Source organism: Syngnathoides biaculeatus, chromosome 15 (assembly GCF_019802595.1).
Source record: "Syngnathoides biaculeatus isolate LvHL_M chromosome 15, ASM1980259v1, whole genome shotgun sequence".
In the NCBI taxonomy this organism is placed as follows: domain Eukaryota; kingdom Metazoa; phylum Chordata; class Actinopteri; order Syngnathiformes; family Syngnathidae; genus Syngnathoides; species Syngnathoides biaculeatus.
In genome coordinates, this window is record NC_084654.1 from 21257999 (window position 1) to 21276193 (window position 18195).

Consider the following 18195-nt stretch of genomic DNA (forward strand, 5'->3'; position numbering starts at 1 on the left):
ATATTAATGGATATAAGAAGGCACGCGCATATTGAATGTCTTCACGCAATCATCGAAACCAGTGATTTGAGTTGTGAACTAGAAGCACAATGTAGAAAAGGACTTGGCTCGAGTACCCTCTGAATTTGAAATTACATTGAAAATATTTATGAACGCATTTTTAATTTCTTAAATATGCATGAAAATAAGTTCAATGTTTTCGTGTGCCCTTGTGCATATGTGTGTGATGACTACGAGGGGGGCTGTGGTTCCAGGAAGTAGTCATCATTCACAGCTAGTCGCTGTTACAATTACATTCGTCTGTTGTTCGGGGATTGATTACAATTTAAAAAAGACGTTTATTAAACCAGTGAACGTCTTAATAGACGGTGCGTTTGGATTTTTAGAGAAAAGCGGGCAGAGGCGGAACCAAACCCGGAAGCTAACTCCGAGGGAGGTAAGATTTTGACAGCACACCCCGGAAGTAGGCTGAGAGAACAGGAAGAACAAAGAAGGGAAAGTACCCCATACTCAAAAACCCCCGTTGAACCTATTTAGTCTGTACACAACGCCCAATTGGTTCTCCTCCGTTTGTTGACGGTAAGTTTGAATAATTTGAAGCGCTATCATGGAGAATGTCATTGACACGGAGACGTTTTCGGTGTTAATGTGTGCCAGGTCGCGCGGGCGGCCGCTGGTTGTTGTTATTCTCCCGCTATGTCATTGTTGCTAATTAGCTGGCATTAGCGGGTCGGCTAAGTGACAACATTCCAGGCTTCCGAACTTGTTCAAAATATTTGTGGAAAATATTGTATCATTACAGTGATGGCTAGCTAAGTAATGTAATTCTGATGTGGAAAAACGCTGTTAGGGCTGGGTTATTACTCATATGGGCAAAAATAAAATCGAATTATCACTCATCCTCGTTAAATTTTGCTTACATTTTACTCCCCTCATTGTTGGATTCACTCTGTGTAAAAATAAATCAATCAATAAATAAAAAAACTAACTAAAAACAGACTTTCTAAGAAAAACAACGCCATACAGTGTAAAACTGAATTTAAAAAAATTAAAACATGTATTATTACTATGTTGGGACAAGAAAAAAGTCACATCATCTGCGTGGAGGTTCAGCTATTCGTGGTCATTGACGCTGTCTACTTATTTCCTGTTCTTCTTCGTTTTCTTTCGGCTTGTCCCGTAAGGGGTCGCCTATTGCTTGGGGCCGGTACACACACAAAAACAATTGGGATGTCTTCATCCCGATTCCACCCCTTTCCCGACCGAACCACGGGCGTTAAATACCAGACAGTGTTTTTATATCGCTTGTAAAGTAAAACTATAAGATTGCTTTACAGTCTGAGGTGCGATAAGTGTGGAGTTGTCCCGATTTTAGGGTACAAAACAGCTCAGGGCTGAAAACGGAAATATTACTGGCGTTCAATATTTACGTTTTGTTTCTGGTGGAACCCTACGTCCCCCCCAAATATAAATGAAATAATAAAAATAGAATAAGTGCCCTGAGTCTGCAGCAAGGAAAAAAACTTAAATAAAAACAAACCCTTTCCCAGTTCTTTTTTTTCCACATAAATTGAAATCAGTTGATCTGAAGCTCACTCGTAACCGAAATCTTAAATTTAAAAAAGTAAAATTCTGACTTTATTATTCTAAAGTTCGTTTTTTTCCACACCCTTTTAAACATACAACATTGTTCTCATTCCATCTACGTTGCTTTTAAATGGTGGGGGGAAAAAATGGCTAAAATTACGATTTCATTGTCATATATTCACGTGTTTTAATATGCGACTCTTCTCCTCAAATTGTCAATATTTAGTCTTTTGGTGTGGCCCGAACACTTCCTTTCGGCACTTCCTCATGCCGGTCGCCGTTTAAAGTCCACCGTCAGTGTTAATGATCAGTAAAAACTGTCACTGGCCGCCGTCGACGCAATCATTTCACCAATGTTTCTCATATCAGGGCAAAAACAAAAACTCGGGTCCTGGTTTGCCGCGCATGTGAGGACCTGTGTCGGCTCGTCGCAACATGGCCAACAATGAGCAAGACGTGGAAAACAACGTGGTGAGCGCAAAACAGGAAAACGATTACGCTAATACAGACTTGCGACGTGTGCGAGCAAGTGTGTCAATGTGCGTCCGTCCATCTCCGGAAAATGATTTCTTAATGGACACGTGTGTGTGTGTGTGTGTGTGCTTATGTATGTGTGTGGTTGTGGGTGTGTGTCGGTACGTTAGTACGTTAAGGTGTGGCATGGAAAAAGTCAACTTTGTTGGCACCTTGCGATTAATAGTAACAATGCTTGAACATACACACAAAACATTCTCTTCATGTTTATTTGCGGGCAGTGTCAAGTTTGGACACGTCTGCTTGTACAGTAACACCGTTCGACAATTGTCAACAGTGGATTTTAGGAGTTGTGCGATTGGGAGACAATATATAGTCTTCTGTGGCGCTAAAATTCATGCATCCATCCATTTTCTTAGCCACTTATCCTCACAAGGGTCGCGGGGAGTGCTGGAGGCTATCCTAGCTGTCAAGAGGAAGGAGGCGGGGTAGACCTTGAACAAGTCGCCAGCCAATCGCAGGGCACGTAGAGACAAACAGCCGCACTCACAATCACACCTGGGGGAAATTTTAGAGTGTCCGATTAATGTCGCATCTTTTTGGGATGTGGGAGGAAACCAAAAACCCACGCAAACAAGGGGAGAACATGCAAACTCCACACCCGTGGGTCCAGGATTGAACCCGAGACCTCAGAACTGCGAGGCCGACGCTTTCCAGCTGATCCACCGTGCCGCCGCTAAAATACATATTTTCTTTCATTTTAAAAGGCCGTTTAGTCCAACCTAATGAACCTTAATTTCTCGAAAATAGTGCGCACATTTTTCCAAATTTGGTGGTGCGCATTGTACATTGGTAGAAGGTTTTCCTGATTATTATTATTATTATTTTTTTTTTAAAGGTCAACTTTGGGGGTGCGCATTATACTTGAGAAATTACGGTATTGTAAATTGTAAAGACAGTTTACAACCCTCAATAAACGTAACATAGTTTTGGTAATGATAGCAAGTCTAATATCTTGTGCAATAAAATTGCTGCAAGTTTTCATCCGGAAAGTTTTTTTGAAACTTCACCAAACTTGGAGTTGGCTTTTCTCAGCTGTGTTGTTTCAAGTCCTTGTGAAGTGAAAATGTCTTCTAAATTTGACTCACAAGTGTACAAACCTGCCAAATTAGAATGATTATCAAACAAATATGATATGATTTGAAGCGTCACGAGCTGCCGCATGAGGATTTATGTATCTCGTGTCTTCAGAACCAACAGGAGGCCAACCGCAGCACTGAGCAGCACCAAGGTGATGGGACCACCAGAGCTCGGTCCAGAGGCGGATCGGGCGGTCTGGAGCAGAACGGCCAGGCCCCCTCCGCCAGGCCCGCCCCCCGCGTGGCGGAGGCCGACGAGGAGGACGACGAGGAGCTGACGCTGAAGTACGGCGCCAAGCACGTCATCATGCTCTTCGTCCCTGTGACGCTGTGCATGGTCGTCGTCGTGGCGACCATCAAGTCGGTCAGCTTCTACACGCAGAATGACGGACAGAGGCTGTGAGTGGACGACGACTGTGGGGGACCACTTGGTGGCGCCATTGCAGCATTTCATGTCCTATTACAGGTGTTTTCAGACTTTGCAGGGGAGAAACATTTTCAAGGTCCCCCCCCCCCATAATTCTCATGTCAGTTTAACATAAATACCACGTGTACCCCTAAATGCTGTAGTAATTGCAAAGTTGCCTATTTGCTAGAAAAAAGTCAAAAGTATTTTTTCTTATGAGCCAACAAGTTGAATTGCAATGCGAATTATTATTATTATTATTTTTTTTTTATTGGACAGTTCCAACCTTTAATATAAATATTTTGTGATAATTTCCCAAGAAAATGTTGCTATATTATGGTCTACTAAGGGCAAAGGTAAACAAGGAAAGATGGTCATTAATTTCCAAAATACAGCTTTATTAAATATTAGGGCTGTCGTTATAAAAAAAATCCTGTTATTCTCTATAAAAAAGGGCAATATATTCTTAACAAAAATAACATTCTAGAAAATAAAAATAAAATAAATTTTTTCTTGTATTACTCAGGCATATAAGACACAAAAATATTTTCTTCTTGGACTATGCCCTTTTCACAAATGTTAAAATGTTTTCTTACAGGGGATAAAAATTACTTTATTCCAGTAATAGTGCACCCCAAAAAAAAATATATATATATATATATATTGGACTCATAATAATGCACCTTTTGTTCAAAAGAAATCATTTCTTTAATACGTCTTAAAAAAATATTCCTGTAAAAGTATACATTTAAAATATTAAGGCAAAAAAAAAAGTTTACCTTCCTCCAGTGATAATACACCCTTGGTTCCCCCCTACAAAAAAAAAAAATTAAGTATATCAATATTGTATTTCTGGAATAATATGCGTACAGAGAACTTCAACCCCCGTTGTGTTTTTGTTGCGCTGGTGCTGTAGGATCTACACGCCGTTCCCGGAGGACACGGACACGGTGGGCCAGCGGGCGCTGAACTCCATCCTCAACGCCACCATCATGATCACCGTCATCATCGTCATGACGCTGGTGCTGGTGCTGCTCTACAAGTACCGCTGCTACCGGGTGCGTCACGCCTATTTGCCGCATCCGTTTTATTAGCCGCTTATCCTCACAAGGGCCGCGGGCGGTGCCGTAGCCTATCCCAGATGTCAACGGGCAGGAGGCGGGGTACACCTTGAACTGGTTGCCGAGCAATCGTAGGGTACATGGAGACAAACAGCCGCACCCACAATCACACCTATGGGCAATTTAGAGTGTCCAATTAATGGTGCATGTTTTTTGGGCTGTGGGAGGAAACCAGAGTGCCTGGATAAAACCCACTCAGGCACGTGGAGAACATGCAAACTCCACACAGGCGGGTCTGGGATTGAACCCGGGTCCTCAGAACTGTGAAGCCAGTGCTTTCCAGTTGAACCACCGTGTCGCCCTATTTGCCACACTCACAAAATAATGGGGACATTTAAATTTAGACTCAATTTAGACACAATAACTCAAGCACAACCGTTTATTTTACAAAAAAATGTCTTTCTCTCTCTCCCTCTCTCTATTTAATTTTTTTTTTTTTTTTTTTTTAAGTCATAGGGCAACGACCCTCCAGTAGAGTTGAGCTCCGAGTGTTAAAATCGGACTTATTTTTCCGTAGGTGATCCAAGGTTGGCTCTTCATCTCCTCCCTCCTCCTGCTCTTCTTCTTCTCTTACATCTACCTCAAGTAAGCCCCCGTGTCCACCTGACCCACCCGCCATCCCCGTTCCCACTTTTATCTTCTTTCCCTGTCACTCCGTGCGCCGCCAGGGAGGTGTTCAAGACCTACAACGTGGCCATGGACTACCTGACGCTGGCGGTCATCGTGTGGAACTTCGGCGTGGTGGGCATGATTTGCATCCACTGGAAGGGGCCGCTGCGTCTCCAGCAGGCCTACCTCATCATGATCAGCGCGCTCATGGCGCTGGTCTTCATCAAGTACCTGCCCGAGTGGACCGCCTGGCTCATACTCGCCGTCATATCCGTCTACGGTGAGTAGGATCCACTTTGAAAAGCCGAGACGTTCTCACCGCCCCACCGGGTCTCGTTTCCGTATTTGCGTTCAGATCTGTTGGCGGTGCTGTGTCCCAAAGGACCTCTGAGGATCTTGGTGGAGACGGCCCAGGAGAGGAACGAGCCCATTTTCCCCGCCCTCATCTACTCATGTACGTTCATTTCTGACGACTGCCCTCCACGCCGCTACATACCCGAAAGCCCCCTTTCGTATTGCCCCCTCAAGGCAGATTTGACCGGTTCTGTGATGCATTTACATACATCACTCATGCGCGTTTAAGAATATTTTCCTTGTTGCATTTACATTGCGGCGGCACGGTGGCGCAGCTGGTTTATTGTTGGCCTCACACTTCTGAGGACCCGGGTTAGAACGCCTGTGTGCGAGTTTGCATGTTTTCCCCGTGCCTGTTTGGATTTTCTCCGGGTGTTCCGGTTTCTTCCCACGTTCACTCTAAATTGCCCGTAGGTGTGATTGTGAGTGCGAGTGTTTGTCTCGATGTGCCCTGCGATTGACCGGCAAACAGCTCAGGGTGTACCCTGCCTCCTGCCCGATGACAGCTGGGATAGGCTCAAGCACTCCCCGCGACCCTCGTGAGGATAAGCGGCTAAGAAAATGGATGGATGGATATCAGCGTACCTTCAGGCACAGGTGTCAAACTGACGGCCCGGGGGCAAGATCTGGCCCGCCACGTGATTTTATGTGGCCCGTGAAGGCAAATCATGTCAACTTTCATGATTCTTGCACAATTTTCAGTCATATCATAAATGAAAACATTGAGATATTGCAAGCACTTTTGTGTTACCAGTGACCAGCAATAGTTAAATAATCTATCCTTGATTTCTGATTCCAATTGGCTGGCGACCAGTTCAGGGTGAACCCCGTCTCCTGCCCGAAGATAGCTGCGATAGGCTCCAGCACTCCCCGCGACCCTCGTGAGGATAAGCGGCTAAGAAAATGGATGGATGGATGGATGGATTTTTTTTCCTGGCAATTAGAATATGTTAAAAAATAAGAATAAAGCTGGGATCGGCTCCAGCACTCCCCGCGACCCTCGTGAGGATAAGCGGCAAAGAAAATGAATGGATGGCATTTACATTGCTACAAAATGTCAAATCCAGATCAATCCGGATTAAAATCTGATGCCACCTTTTCTTGTATTGAGATAACTCTGTCCCCTGAGAGCCGCAAAGAGTTTATGACACGTTATCGACAGTAACAGATATTATTTTGAGCATTTTTTTCCATTATTTGTTTCATCCGTTTGATGTTTAGTAGTTCCCCGCATATTTGCAGTTCTTGATTTGTTTATTCAAATATGCGTTATTCTTATTTTTCAACATATCCTAATTGTCAGGAAAAAAAAAAAATCCATCGATCCATCCATTTTCTTCGCCCCTTATCGGCACGATGGTCGCGGCAGTGCTGGAGCCGACCCCAGGTGTCAACGGGCAGTAGGCGGGGCACACGCTGAACTGGTTACCAGCCAATCGCAGGGCACATGGAGACAAACAGCTGCACTCACAATCACACCAAGGGGCAATTTACTGTCTCCTATTAATGTTGCACTTTTTTGGGTTGTGTGAGGAAAACGGAGTGCCCGGAGAAAACCCACAAAGGCACGAGGAGAACATGCAAACTCTGCACAGGCAGGGCCGGGATTTGAACCCGAGCCCTCGGAACTGTGAGGCCAACGCTTTATAGATTTTAGATTAATAGTTTTTAAAATGGTTCAAGAAGATAGTGCTCAAGTTGTATTGAGATCGAACAAGAAAAAAAGCTGCCTGGGAGATGCTAAGTGTAGCGTGGGTCGGTCCAGAGAGTCATTCCATATAATGGCCTGTGTATGTATATGTTCATGTTGGCTGCGTTTTGGAAATCATCATGTCCCCCATTTCATTTTTTTTAGCATTTTTTTTTTTCCCCCCTCCAACGTGGGAGTTGGGGTTACTTTGAAAATGCATTTAGAATTGCATCAAACGCTCTCCCTGGGCTATGTCAACCTTAATCATCACTTAGGCATCTTGATAACACGCACGCATACATGTTTTTACTACGCAGCGACCCCGGAATGCGTATCATGCATGTTTTTGGCATGTGGGGAGAAGCCACATAAACACTGAACGAACGCGCGGAACACCAGATTGGAAGGGATGTTTGCGATCTTGCGGGTTAGGGTCAGGGTGAACCGCGCCGATGACTGATAGAAATAAAGTAGAGAAGAATGTGAACTTGTCCTCCCCCGCGCAGCGACGATGGTGTGGCTCGTCAACATGGCCGACACGGACCCGGGGCCCAAGAGGAGCCCCGCTGAAGCGACCACGTCTCAGCCCGAGCCTCAAGGAGGTGAGTGACGGGTCGGATCCGAACTGCACCCTTTACCATTTTACCCCCCAAGTGCTGACTTGTGCTGACCGTGCGCAGCGGCGGCGTCGCCGTCCAGTCTGTCGGGGGACGACGGCGGCTTCACGCCGTCCTGGGTGAGCCAACAGGAGCACCAGCTGGGGCCCATGCAGTCCACCGAGGACACCCGGCGCGAGATCCAGCAGATGCCCTCGGACCGTCCGCCCGTTGAGGAGGACGACGAGGAGCGTGAGTGGAATGTTTTCCCATTTTATTCCGGCAAAATATGAATAGATTACGTGCAAGCACTAAAAATTGCAAGATGCGCTGATATGTGACAGACATACAGTGACGAAAATAAGTATTTGAACACCCTGCTATATTGCAGGTTCTCCAAATTAGAAATCATGGAGGGGTCTGAAATTGTCATCGTGGGTGCATGTCCGCTGTGAGAGAGAGACTCTAAAAAGAAAAATCCAGAAATCACAATGTATGATTGATTGATTTATTTGTGATACACCTGCAAATAAGTATTTGAAAACCTGTCTATCAGTTAGAATTCTGACCCTCAAAGACCTGTTCGTCCAGCTCCACTCCATGTATTCTCCTCAATCCGATGGGCCTGCGTGCGGTCGTGCGCTGCATAAAGACACCTGCCCACCCCATACAATCACTAAAACTAAAACTTGTAACATGGCCAAGACCAAAGAACTGTCCGACGACACCAGAGACAAAGTTGTTCAATTTCATATGGCTGGAAAGGGCTATGGAGAAATTGCCATTTGGATGATACAGGGGAGTCATGGGAGAAGGTTTTGTGGTCAGATGAGACCAAAATGGAACTTTTTGGTCATAATTCCACTAACCGTGTTTGGAGGAAGACAAATGATGAGTTCCATCCCAAGAACACCGTCCCTACTGTGCAGCATGGGGGTGGTCGCATCATGTTCTGGGGGTGTTTTTCTACACATGGGACAGGATTTATGAGAGGATGATCGGGGCCATGTATTGTGAGATTATGGGGAACAACCTCTTTCCCTGAAGATGGGTCACGGCCGGGTCTATCAACGTGACAATGACCCGAAACCACACAGACAGGAAAACCGAGGAGTGGCTCCGTTAAAAAGCACATCAAGGTTCTGGCGTGGTCTAGCCAGTCTCCAGACCTAAACCCAATGGAAAATCTTTGGAGGGAGCTGAAACTCCCTGTTTCTCAGCGACAGCCCAGAAACTTGTCTGATCTAGAGAAGATCCGTGTGGAGGAGTGGGCCAAAATCCATCCTGCAGTGTGTGTAAACCCGGTGAACAACTACAGGAAACGTTTGACGTCTGTAAAAAGGGTACAGGACCAAATATTAACATTGGTTTTCTCAGGTGTTCAAACACTTATTTGCAGCTGTATCACACACATAAATCGTTAAAAAAAAAAATCATACATTGTGATATTTAGATTTTTCTCGTTTGATGACCTCTCTCACAGTGGACATGCACCTACGAGGAAAATTTCAGACCCCTCCAGGACTTCTAAGTGGGAGAACTTGCAATATGGCAGGGTGTTCAAATACTTATTTTCTTGACCGTACTTTAACAATTTTAACTTAAGCGTTGTGTTTGCGTTGCTGAATGTGGATCAAATCCGGATTACACCATTTTTTTTTTTTTTTTTTTTTACATTTTGTCGCTGTCAGCGCAACGGGTGCGAAGGACCCGGGGGGGGGCGGTCAGGAAACGGGGCCCTCGGGGACAAAAGGCGGTAGAAAGACGAGGGCCGCGGCGAGCCCGTCGAATTGGCGACAAAAGGCGCCAGAGACGCGGCGCCGAGGGCGATAGGCAGAAAGGAAAGGAAACGGGGCGCTAGTGACGAGGCGGCGGAGGAGCGGTCCGGACGGCACGTGCCGAGGTCACGTGTGCCCTTGCTGTGTCCCAGGCGGCGTGAAACTGGGCCTGGGAGACTTCATCTTCTACAGCATGTTGGTGGGAAAAGCCTCGGCCGCCGCCAGCGGCGACTGGAACACCACTCTGGCCTGCTTCGTGGCCATCCTCATTGTGAGTCGCCGCGAAGCCGCACCCCACCCCCGGCGGCGCCGTCGTAAACGAGCAGCCCGCCGCCTTGACGTAACCCCCCACCCCCCCTTTCTGTGGTGTGTGGTTTCTCCCTCCCGCAGGGCTTGTGTCTCACGCTGCTGTTGCTGGCCATCTTCAAGAAGGCGCTGCCTGCTTTGCCCATCTCCATCTTCTTCGGCCTGGTCTTCTACTTTGCCACCGACAACCTGGTGCGCCCCTTCATGGACCAGCTGGCGCTGTACCAGTTCTACATTTAGTAGGCGCCCCCTTCCTTTTCCTGATGGGGAAAAAAAACTCCCCCCGCGACAGGATGGGATGACTTGTTTTCTCCGGCTGAGAGGAGAGCGAGGGCGTTCATCGATATTTTTTTTTTTTTTAACTTTTTTTTTTTTGTTTTTTTTTAAATCCAACTCCTGTCTCAGGCACAGCAACGCAAAACTCTCATCAACTCTCAGCGAGAATTATAATTTTTTTTTCCCCACCTTTTTAATTTATGCCCGGACGGAGCCCTCCCGGTTCTTCGACTGCCGGGGACAGCCAGGTGCCTTGCTCAGGGACACCGGGAAGTCGCGTTCAAGGACGCGACCGCCGAGCTGCCCGCCTCGCTCCCGCCGGAGAACACCCCGATCTTCGGTAGAAGAGTTCAAATCCCACGCCCGCCCCCTCTCACATTGCCTTTAAAAGCCGGCGTTTTGACACCTCGTACCCGATCTCGCTGTTGTGTGTTAAAATCAGCGCCGAGGGGACGAGGGTACAAAGTCGCACCCCGGGGAATTTTCCAGTTTAGGAGGCGGTAGTGTTTGCGCTGTTAGAAGAAGTGGAAGGCCTCCTGCGTGAAAGGGTACCAAAATGCAATGCAAGGTTGTTGCTGTTCGGCTGCATTTTTTTGGACATTTTTCTGTGTGGCTGTAAAGCGACATGGAAACGGGTATTGGGTAGCAATTTTGTTTTTATTTTTTTGAAGTGTGCTCTATCTAGGAATCAAAATGAAAATAAATTCCGTATCTTGTGTTCCGGCTCCGATGGGGGCAATTTTGCGGGCTCTAGATGTGGAGAAGGTGATAGGCGGCGGCTAGCCGGAATTTATTCCAGATCTTCTCTTCCGACTCCAGCGCGTCAGTTTTTCCCGGTTTTCTGCGCTAACGCAGTCAGGTGCTGTCGGCTTGAGCCGGGAGTTCCCTTACACACTACAGCGACACACCCCAGACCGTGAGACACGAAAGAATTGAACAACTCGAATAGGAATAATAATAACTAGCGAGGACGTATGACATCATGTCAAATTTTCTCATACATTTTTTGTTTGTATGTATGTTTGTTTTTTGACAAACTGTTTGGGCTGACTTTGCTTTGTTTCGTGTCCTTTAACATTTGTCTCAAACTGTGTCCACTTGTGTTTTTTAAATAAACAAAATGAACGAATGCAGTTCTTCGTTTACACCTCCCGATCAATAATGGACACGCAATGTCACCTTTCACTGCATTTTTGAAGAAAGAAGAAAATTGCCTTTTCCGCCACCTGCTTTTCTATTTACATAATCATTGAGGACAAAATTGAGATGTACGAGGGCGGCAGAACAGCGGTGAGGTGTGCCGTAGGGCGTAACAGAAGAATTTAAGGTGGAGGTGGGACTGCATCAGGGATCCGCGCTGAGCCCCTTCCTGTTTGCGGTAGTAATGGATAGGCTGACAGACAAGGTTAGACTGGAATCCACTTGATGACCATGATGTTCGCATATGATATTGTGATATGCGGTGAAAGCAGGGAGCAGGCGGAGGAACAATTAGAAAGATTGAGGCACGCAGTGGAAAGGAGAGGAAAACGGAATGTGTGTGTGGAGGAGGAAAGCGTGACGCTCCACAGGGAGACGAGATGGCGAGGGTGGACGACTTCAAATACTTGGGGTCAACGATACAGAGCAATGGAAAGTGTGGAGAAAATGGTCCAAGCGGGGTGGAACAGTCGGCGGAAGGTGTCTGGTGTTCTATGTGACAGAAGAGTCTCCGCTAGGATGAAGGGCAAAGTTTAGAAAACGGTGGTGAGGCCGGCCAGGATGTACGGATGAGAGACGGGACAACAGGAAGCAGAACTGGAGGTGGGAGAAATGAAGATTCTGAGGTTCTAGCTAGGAGTGAACAGGTTGGATGGGATTAAAAATGAGCTTGTTCGAGGGACGGCCAACGTTGGATGTTTTGGAGACAGGGTTCGAGAGAGAGCAGACTTCGATGGTTTGGTGAGAGAGTGAGTGTATTGGTTGAAGGGTGCTGAGGATGGAGCTGCCAAGGAAGAGAGAGTGAGAGGAAGACCAAAGGAAAGGTTGCGAGGGAGGACATGAGGACTGTTGGTGTTCGAGAGGAGGATGCGCGAGATAGGCTTGGACGGACCTCTTAACGGGACAAAGAATAAAGTGACGCTCTAAACGCGCGTTCCTGAGTTCCTGGAATTTTTCCAAGCCAGAAATCAGGTCATTTGAATTTCTGGAGTTTTTCCCCTCCGTTACTAGAGAAGATCTCCGCCTGCCTCTCCGCCCCCCGAGCCAGTGCTGTCAATGAGGGGAACCAATCGGAGGAAATCGGGGGGAGGTCTTAGCCAAATATGGGCAAAATGGATGCGAAACTCAGTCAAGCAGAAGTAGTTGATCTTTCATTTTCTGGACTGTTGGAAGCCATTAAATGGGTCTCTTTTCAGGAGATACTGGAGGCCCCCTCGTGGATCAATTTCGGGGACTTGTTTCTTGTAGAATTAATGTCATTCTTGAAGAACTGAAGGTTTGTTCAGTTTGCTGGACAATATTACGTAGCACACGTCCGATATCATTAGCGTTTGTGCCGGGGATAATTCCGAGCGGCGTCTGCAGGCCTCGGGCTCGCCCGTAATAGATCCACTAATGGGATTAGTTCTGTCGGGGAAGAACGAGGAGGACATTAGGCGAGAATAATCGCCGAGACGGATGAGCGCAAAACGTAGCGGGCGGCGACGACGACGACGATGTCCCAGGACAAGCTGGAGAGCCTGATCGGCCGCATGGAGCAGACTCTGGCCGAGATGGAGCAGCTGAAGGCGCACTGCGGCCGGCAGAACGACGAGCTGAGCCAGCTGGTGGTGGAGCTCCGGCGGGAGAACCAGGAGCTGGTGGAGAAGTACGGAGAGCTGGCCGGGGAAATGCGCGAGGCCCGGGAGCTCATCGAGCAGCTCCAGGACACCAAGTACGCCTTCAACGCCAAGGAGCGCCAGGCCCACAAGCTCAGCCGACAGCTCTGAAGCCGACGTCGGCGCCTCTCCTCTCGGCGACCTTCTGGAGCCACCGAAACCTTAGAAGACGGGCGGAACGACAAGATGGCGCAAGCCGCGCCGGGGCTTGCCAACGGTTTTATCTGCGGTCGTCCTCCGAAGCCAAAAAATGTAATAAAGTAGTCCAGTTCTAAGGGTTTGTTGTTCTCGCTGTTTTTGATGCACAATTATTGGCGTCTATGTACAAAAAAAAAAATATATATATATATATCAATTAAAAAATTCGGAACTTCTGCTAACGCTCATTTTTGAAATTATAATGTATGATGATATTGTACACCAAAATATCACTATTGCGATACTTTACAGAAATATTTTACTGTGATAACTTAGACCAAACGTGCACGACCTTGCATAAAAATATCGCTATGTTTGTAATGCTGCACCCCCAAAATATCATTATCACGTGGCAAAATATCACTGTATCATGATACTGGACTTCAAAATATCACTTCGCGGTGATACTTAAATGATCACTGAATAGGTGTGATACTGTGTTACTTGAAGTACTTTAAATTTTTAAAAATGTACCTGCATTGTATTAGGAAGTCACATCAAAATATCGTATCATGATACTGGACTTCAAAATATCATTTTGTGGCGATATTTAAACTATTACTGAATGGTGATACTTGACGCCAAAATATCTTATTTTATACCAAAAAGCTGTACTGCTGTACATTATTAGATACGAATGTATAAATATTGTTTAATGTTGTCATCCATTACACTAAAATATCACTCTATGGTGATACTTTACACTAAAGTGTGACTGTACAGTGATACTTTACATCAAAATATCAGTATTGTGAAGTACTTTAAAAATGTAGCTGTATTGTTTTCAGAAGCCACATCAAAATATCACCGTATCACAATACTGGACTTCAAAATATCACTTTGTGGCGATACTTAGAATATTACTGAATGGTGATACTTGATCCCAAAATACCTTATTTTATACCAAAAAAAATGTACTGCTGTACATTAATAGATGTATGAAAAATGTATAAATATTGTATAATGCTGTGATTCATGACACTAAAATATCACAATGGTGATACTTTACACTAAAGTGTGACTGTGAAAAGTGTGTACCTTACATCAAAATATCACTATTGTGATACTTGAAGTACTTTAAATTAAGAACTATAGCTGTATTGTATTAGGAAGCCGCATCAAAATATCGCTGTATCACAATACTGGACTTCAAGGTGATACTTTACACTAAAGTGTGACTGTACAGTGATACCTTACATCAAAATATCACCATTGTGATACTTGAAGTACTTTAAATTTAAAAGAATATAGCTACATTGTGATAGTGTACAGCAAAATATGGCTGTCCAGTGGTCCGAGTCCGAGTCGTACCGAGCCAGCTCCGACTCCGTGAGGACACGCACTAATGCGCAGATGGAATCATAGAAAGAATTATTCATCCGTCCGTTTTCTCCGCCGCTTATCCTCACGAGGGCCGCAGGGAACGCTGGACCCTATGGACTGTGAAACCAACACTTTCCGGCTGATCCACCGTGCCAGCTGCGGTTATCGCCATATTGTGATCCCTCCGACCGACCAAAATATCGCCGCGTTCCGATACTTACTGCGCGTTTTCCTCTGTAAAAGGCGCGGAAGGAAATGTTTCCCTCCGACGTCGACGCTTTCGACGTTTTTCCGCACGGACGCCGCGTGACCAAAGCCGCTGACGGCGGAATATCTCGCGCTATACAATCAGCGCGGGTATAAAAAGCCGACTCGACGTTGTGCGCTATAATCACGCGCCACCGCCGGCTACCGCGTGGGAGGCTTCGCACTCGCGTACGTTGGCCCCGAGTCACCCCCCCCCCCCCCCCCCCCGAGCGCGGTTTTTAAGCGTTCTGCTGAGAAGTGCATGGCGTAAACACACAACAACAACAACACACACACACACCCAGGTGGTTTGGATCGGTCACACCAGTAATAATCCCGTCAAGCGAGATCTCAACTCGCCTCCGGGACAAAATGTGACAATTACAGTTACACTTTACAGCCAACGTTTATTTATACGCAACTGCTTATTGTGTGTCTTTTTGGGTTGTTTTTTTTTTTTTTTTTTTTTCTCTCTCTCCATGAGCGGAGGCCGCGCGCAGTCCGTTTCCTCTTGAAAATTCCCAAATAATCCCGTTTCGCCGTGATTTTCGCGCGCGTTCGGAGCAAAGTCGACGGCGAAATTCCACGCGATGCGTCGTTCCCCCCCCGAGGCCTTCTTTTGCAATTCTTGGAAAAACTGATAATTAAAGGCCTGATTTTGAGGTTCGATGTTGTTGGAGCATGAAAGCAAAACCATATTTGGTTTTGGGGCGCCTTAGAAAAAAAAAAAAACAAAAACAAAACATGCACACCAACATGGCCGTAAAATGCATTCTGAGCTTTTAATTGAGACGCGGAAAACACTTTGTTGTCACAAATTTGGGACAAAGAGAAACTTTACAGCGTTAACTGGGAGGGGAAAAAAAATTGATGTATCATTTAAGAATGACATTTTTTTTTTTTTTACAAATGAATTAATTTTCTTTTCTAATGTTAAAAAAAAATAAAGTTAATGTAATGTAAAAACAATGTCGCTAATGAGATTCAAGTTTAGCCAAAAAAAAAGTACAAAATCAGTAGAGAAGTTGATGTTGCCTCCCCAAAAAGGCATAGATTAATACATTCATAACATTTTTAAAAATTATAATGTTGTGTATTTTTTAAAAGCCCAATATTTAAGTGGCGCGAATGTTTTTAATAGATTGATACAAGAACGATACAAAACAATACACAGAAATTTTGCTTAGCCCATAATGCTTTAAATGTTTCATCAATTAAAAATTGTATGCCTTTCATTACTTTAAAAAAATGCAGTTGATTAATCTTAACAAAAATCCTACACAGTATTTTTTTAAATCATTGTTTTTTATTTATTCATGTATTTATATTTTTATAATAAAATATATGTAATATAGTATATTCTATTATAATCTAATATATTTTGGGAAAATATTTTAATATTTTTATCACTACAATATTTGTTCTGAAATACTTTTAGCCAAAAGTGTAAAGGACAAAGATTTAGCTTATAATTGTAGAATCACCCCCCCCCCCGACCCCCACAAAATGCTCCATAAACCGTACCAAAAAAAATGAATACTGCTTCCCCCAAAATGAAACCAATATTTTGGCTCGTATGCATTTTTTTTGTTTTGTTTTTGTTGTTGCTAAATGAGCTCCTCAAAACATTAGGAAGCGTCCAATATTGGCGACGGCGTTATTACCTTCGCCTGCGCGCCGTCACCGCGAGTCAACATCCGGCGTTTTTATTTACGAGCTTGTTTGTTTCAATGCATGAAATTGCAAAGCCTTTTTTTTGTGACATATTTATGTACGGCGCTTTTTCTCACCATCTGTGTATCATAAATAATTAAAAAAAAAAAAAAGGCGTTGCGACCATTCCCACCGTAAATCATGCACGACAAACTTGATGAACCCGGGTCACCGCTGAATGAGGTTAAAAAATCAAAGTTAAAAAAAAAAAAGACAATACCAAAAGAAGTTAAAATTCAATATGTATACTTTGTGTACTTTTTTATTTTAAGAATTCTTAGATATTTTTATAATGAAAAAAAATCACTTATTGTATTTTTGTTTCATTATCCACAATAAATGAACAATTTTATGAGAAATATGAATACAAAATATGAATAAAAAGTGAATTTGGAGATTTTAACAAGGGCTAGTAAAATGGTAAAATTATTAACCCGTGTTTGTTTTTTTTTTAGAAACACATTTTTGATTTATTGAAAAAAATGGTTTGTTCATTTATTTAAATAATGAAATGGGAAAAACTAAAAAAAAAAAAGAAAGTAAAATATTATCATAAATACAACTGACTTGGTAAATAATGAGATAATTATAGATGCCATAATTTCCGGCCGCGACTTTTTTCACACGCTTTCAACCCTGCGGTTTATGCGGTGATTCGGCGCTAGCATTAGCACGGTGGTAGCTTTAGCGCACCTGGTTATAAGCCTCGGTACACAGAAAGAGTTTAACGCTTGAGCGGCGCATTAACACTAGCGCGGCGTGTTAATGCTAGCGCGGCACTAACCCTAGCACCTCACTAGTGTTAAACACTTTCTGTGTACCGAGGCTTATAACCAGGTGCGTTCTGTAGGCCGGAATTACGGTAATACAAAGCAGAAATATCAGAGTGACTTATTACAGTATTAAAACAACTGTGCAGTATTTTACTTTTTTTTTTCCCATTTAAACTAGCGCTGCACAAAATGTATGGAAATCGATTCCAAAAGTCCTCATTTTGTCCGAAAATAAGTTGTCCCGGGGGCCATGAGAACCTCGACCCAATTAGTAGTTTGCGCTCCTTTTAAACATAAGTTGGCCGTTATTTTGAAAGTCAAAAAAAAAAAAAAGCGAGGCATTTAAATATAAAGTGAGGCTTTTGGTCAACTTGTAATCAGATGACGGGTGGGCGTGAATAAATGATAGTACAGTACATGCAGTACAGTACTCGTACGTGACGAAGATGTGCTCATCGTCCCGGTCCGGTCCAAGTCCAAGCGGTTGCGCGCCAGCCTGCTATTATGCGTGCACGCGCCATAATAAGTACCAGCAAAACTGCGGTGGCAAGTAATGAAGTACAAATACCGGGCGTATATTTACTGTACTTCAGCAGAGTTCTTTTCCCACTCATCTGTATTTTACTCGAGTACTCGGTGCAACCCCCGTCGCAGTTGTGTTTTCATTCAGAGCGCCTTGATAGATAGATAGATAGATAGATAGATAGATAGATAGATAATATTTTTGTGCATTTTTTGCAATACCGTA

General features: G+C 44.5%; 1 protein-coding gene across 2 annotated transcripts; it reads left to right on the top strand.

Moving 5' to 3' along the window:
• The first annotated feature begins 82 nt into the window (after positions 1-82).
• On the top strand, positions 83-11462 carry psen1 (presenilin 1). Of its 2 annotated transcripts, XM_061844154.1 has the most exons (11): positions 83-579; positions 1957-2058; positions 3313-3599; positions 4523-4664; positions 5245-5312; positions 5396-5616; positions 5692-5790; positions 7887-7982; positions 8061-8228; positions 9907-10025; positions 10145-11462. In XM_061844154.1, exons 2-11 carry the CDS (start codon positions 2023-2025, stop codon positions 10298-10300), a joined length of 1392 nt encoding a protein of 463 aa, XP_061700138.1. In that variant the 5' UTR covers positions 83-579; positions 1957-2022; the 3' UTR covers positions 10301-11462. The 2 variants fall into 2 exon arrangements, with proteins under 2 accessions (XP_061700138.1, XP_061700139.1); XM_061844155.1 differs by lacking the exon at positions 1957-2058.
• Positions 11463-18195: the final 6733 nt, after the last annotated feature.

Excerpts from the sequence above, each read along its gene's own strand:
- psen1 (XM_061844154.1), top strand. The coding sequence starts at position 2,023 with ATGGCCAACAATGAGCAAGACGTGGAAAACAACGTG. Across the intron at positions 4,665-5,244 it reads ACAAGTACCGCTGCTACCGG|GTGATCCAAGGTTGGCTCTT; the intron begins GTGCGTCACGCC and ends ATTTTTCCGTAG. Across the intron at positions 7,983-8,060 it reads TCAGCCCGAGCCTCAAGGAG|CGGCGGCGTCGCCGTCCAGT; the intron begins GTGAGTGACGGG and ends GACCGTGCGCAG.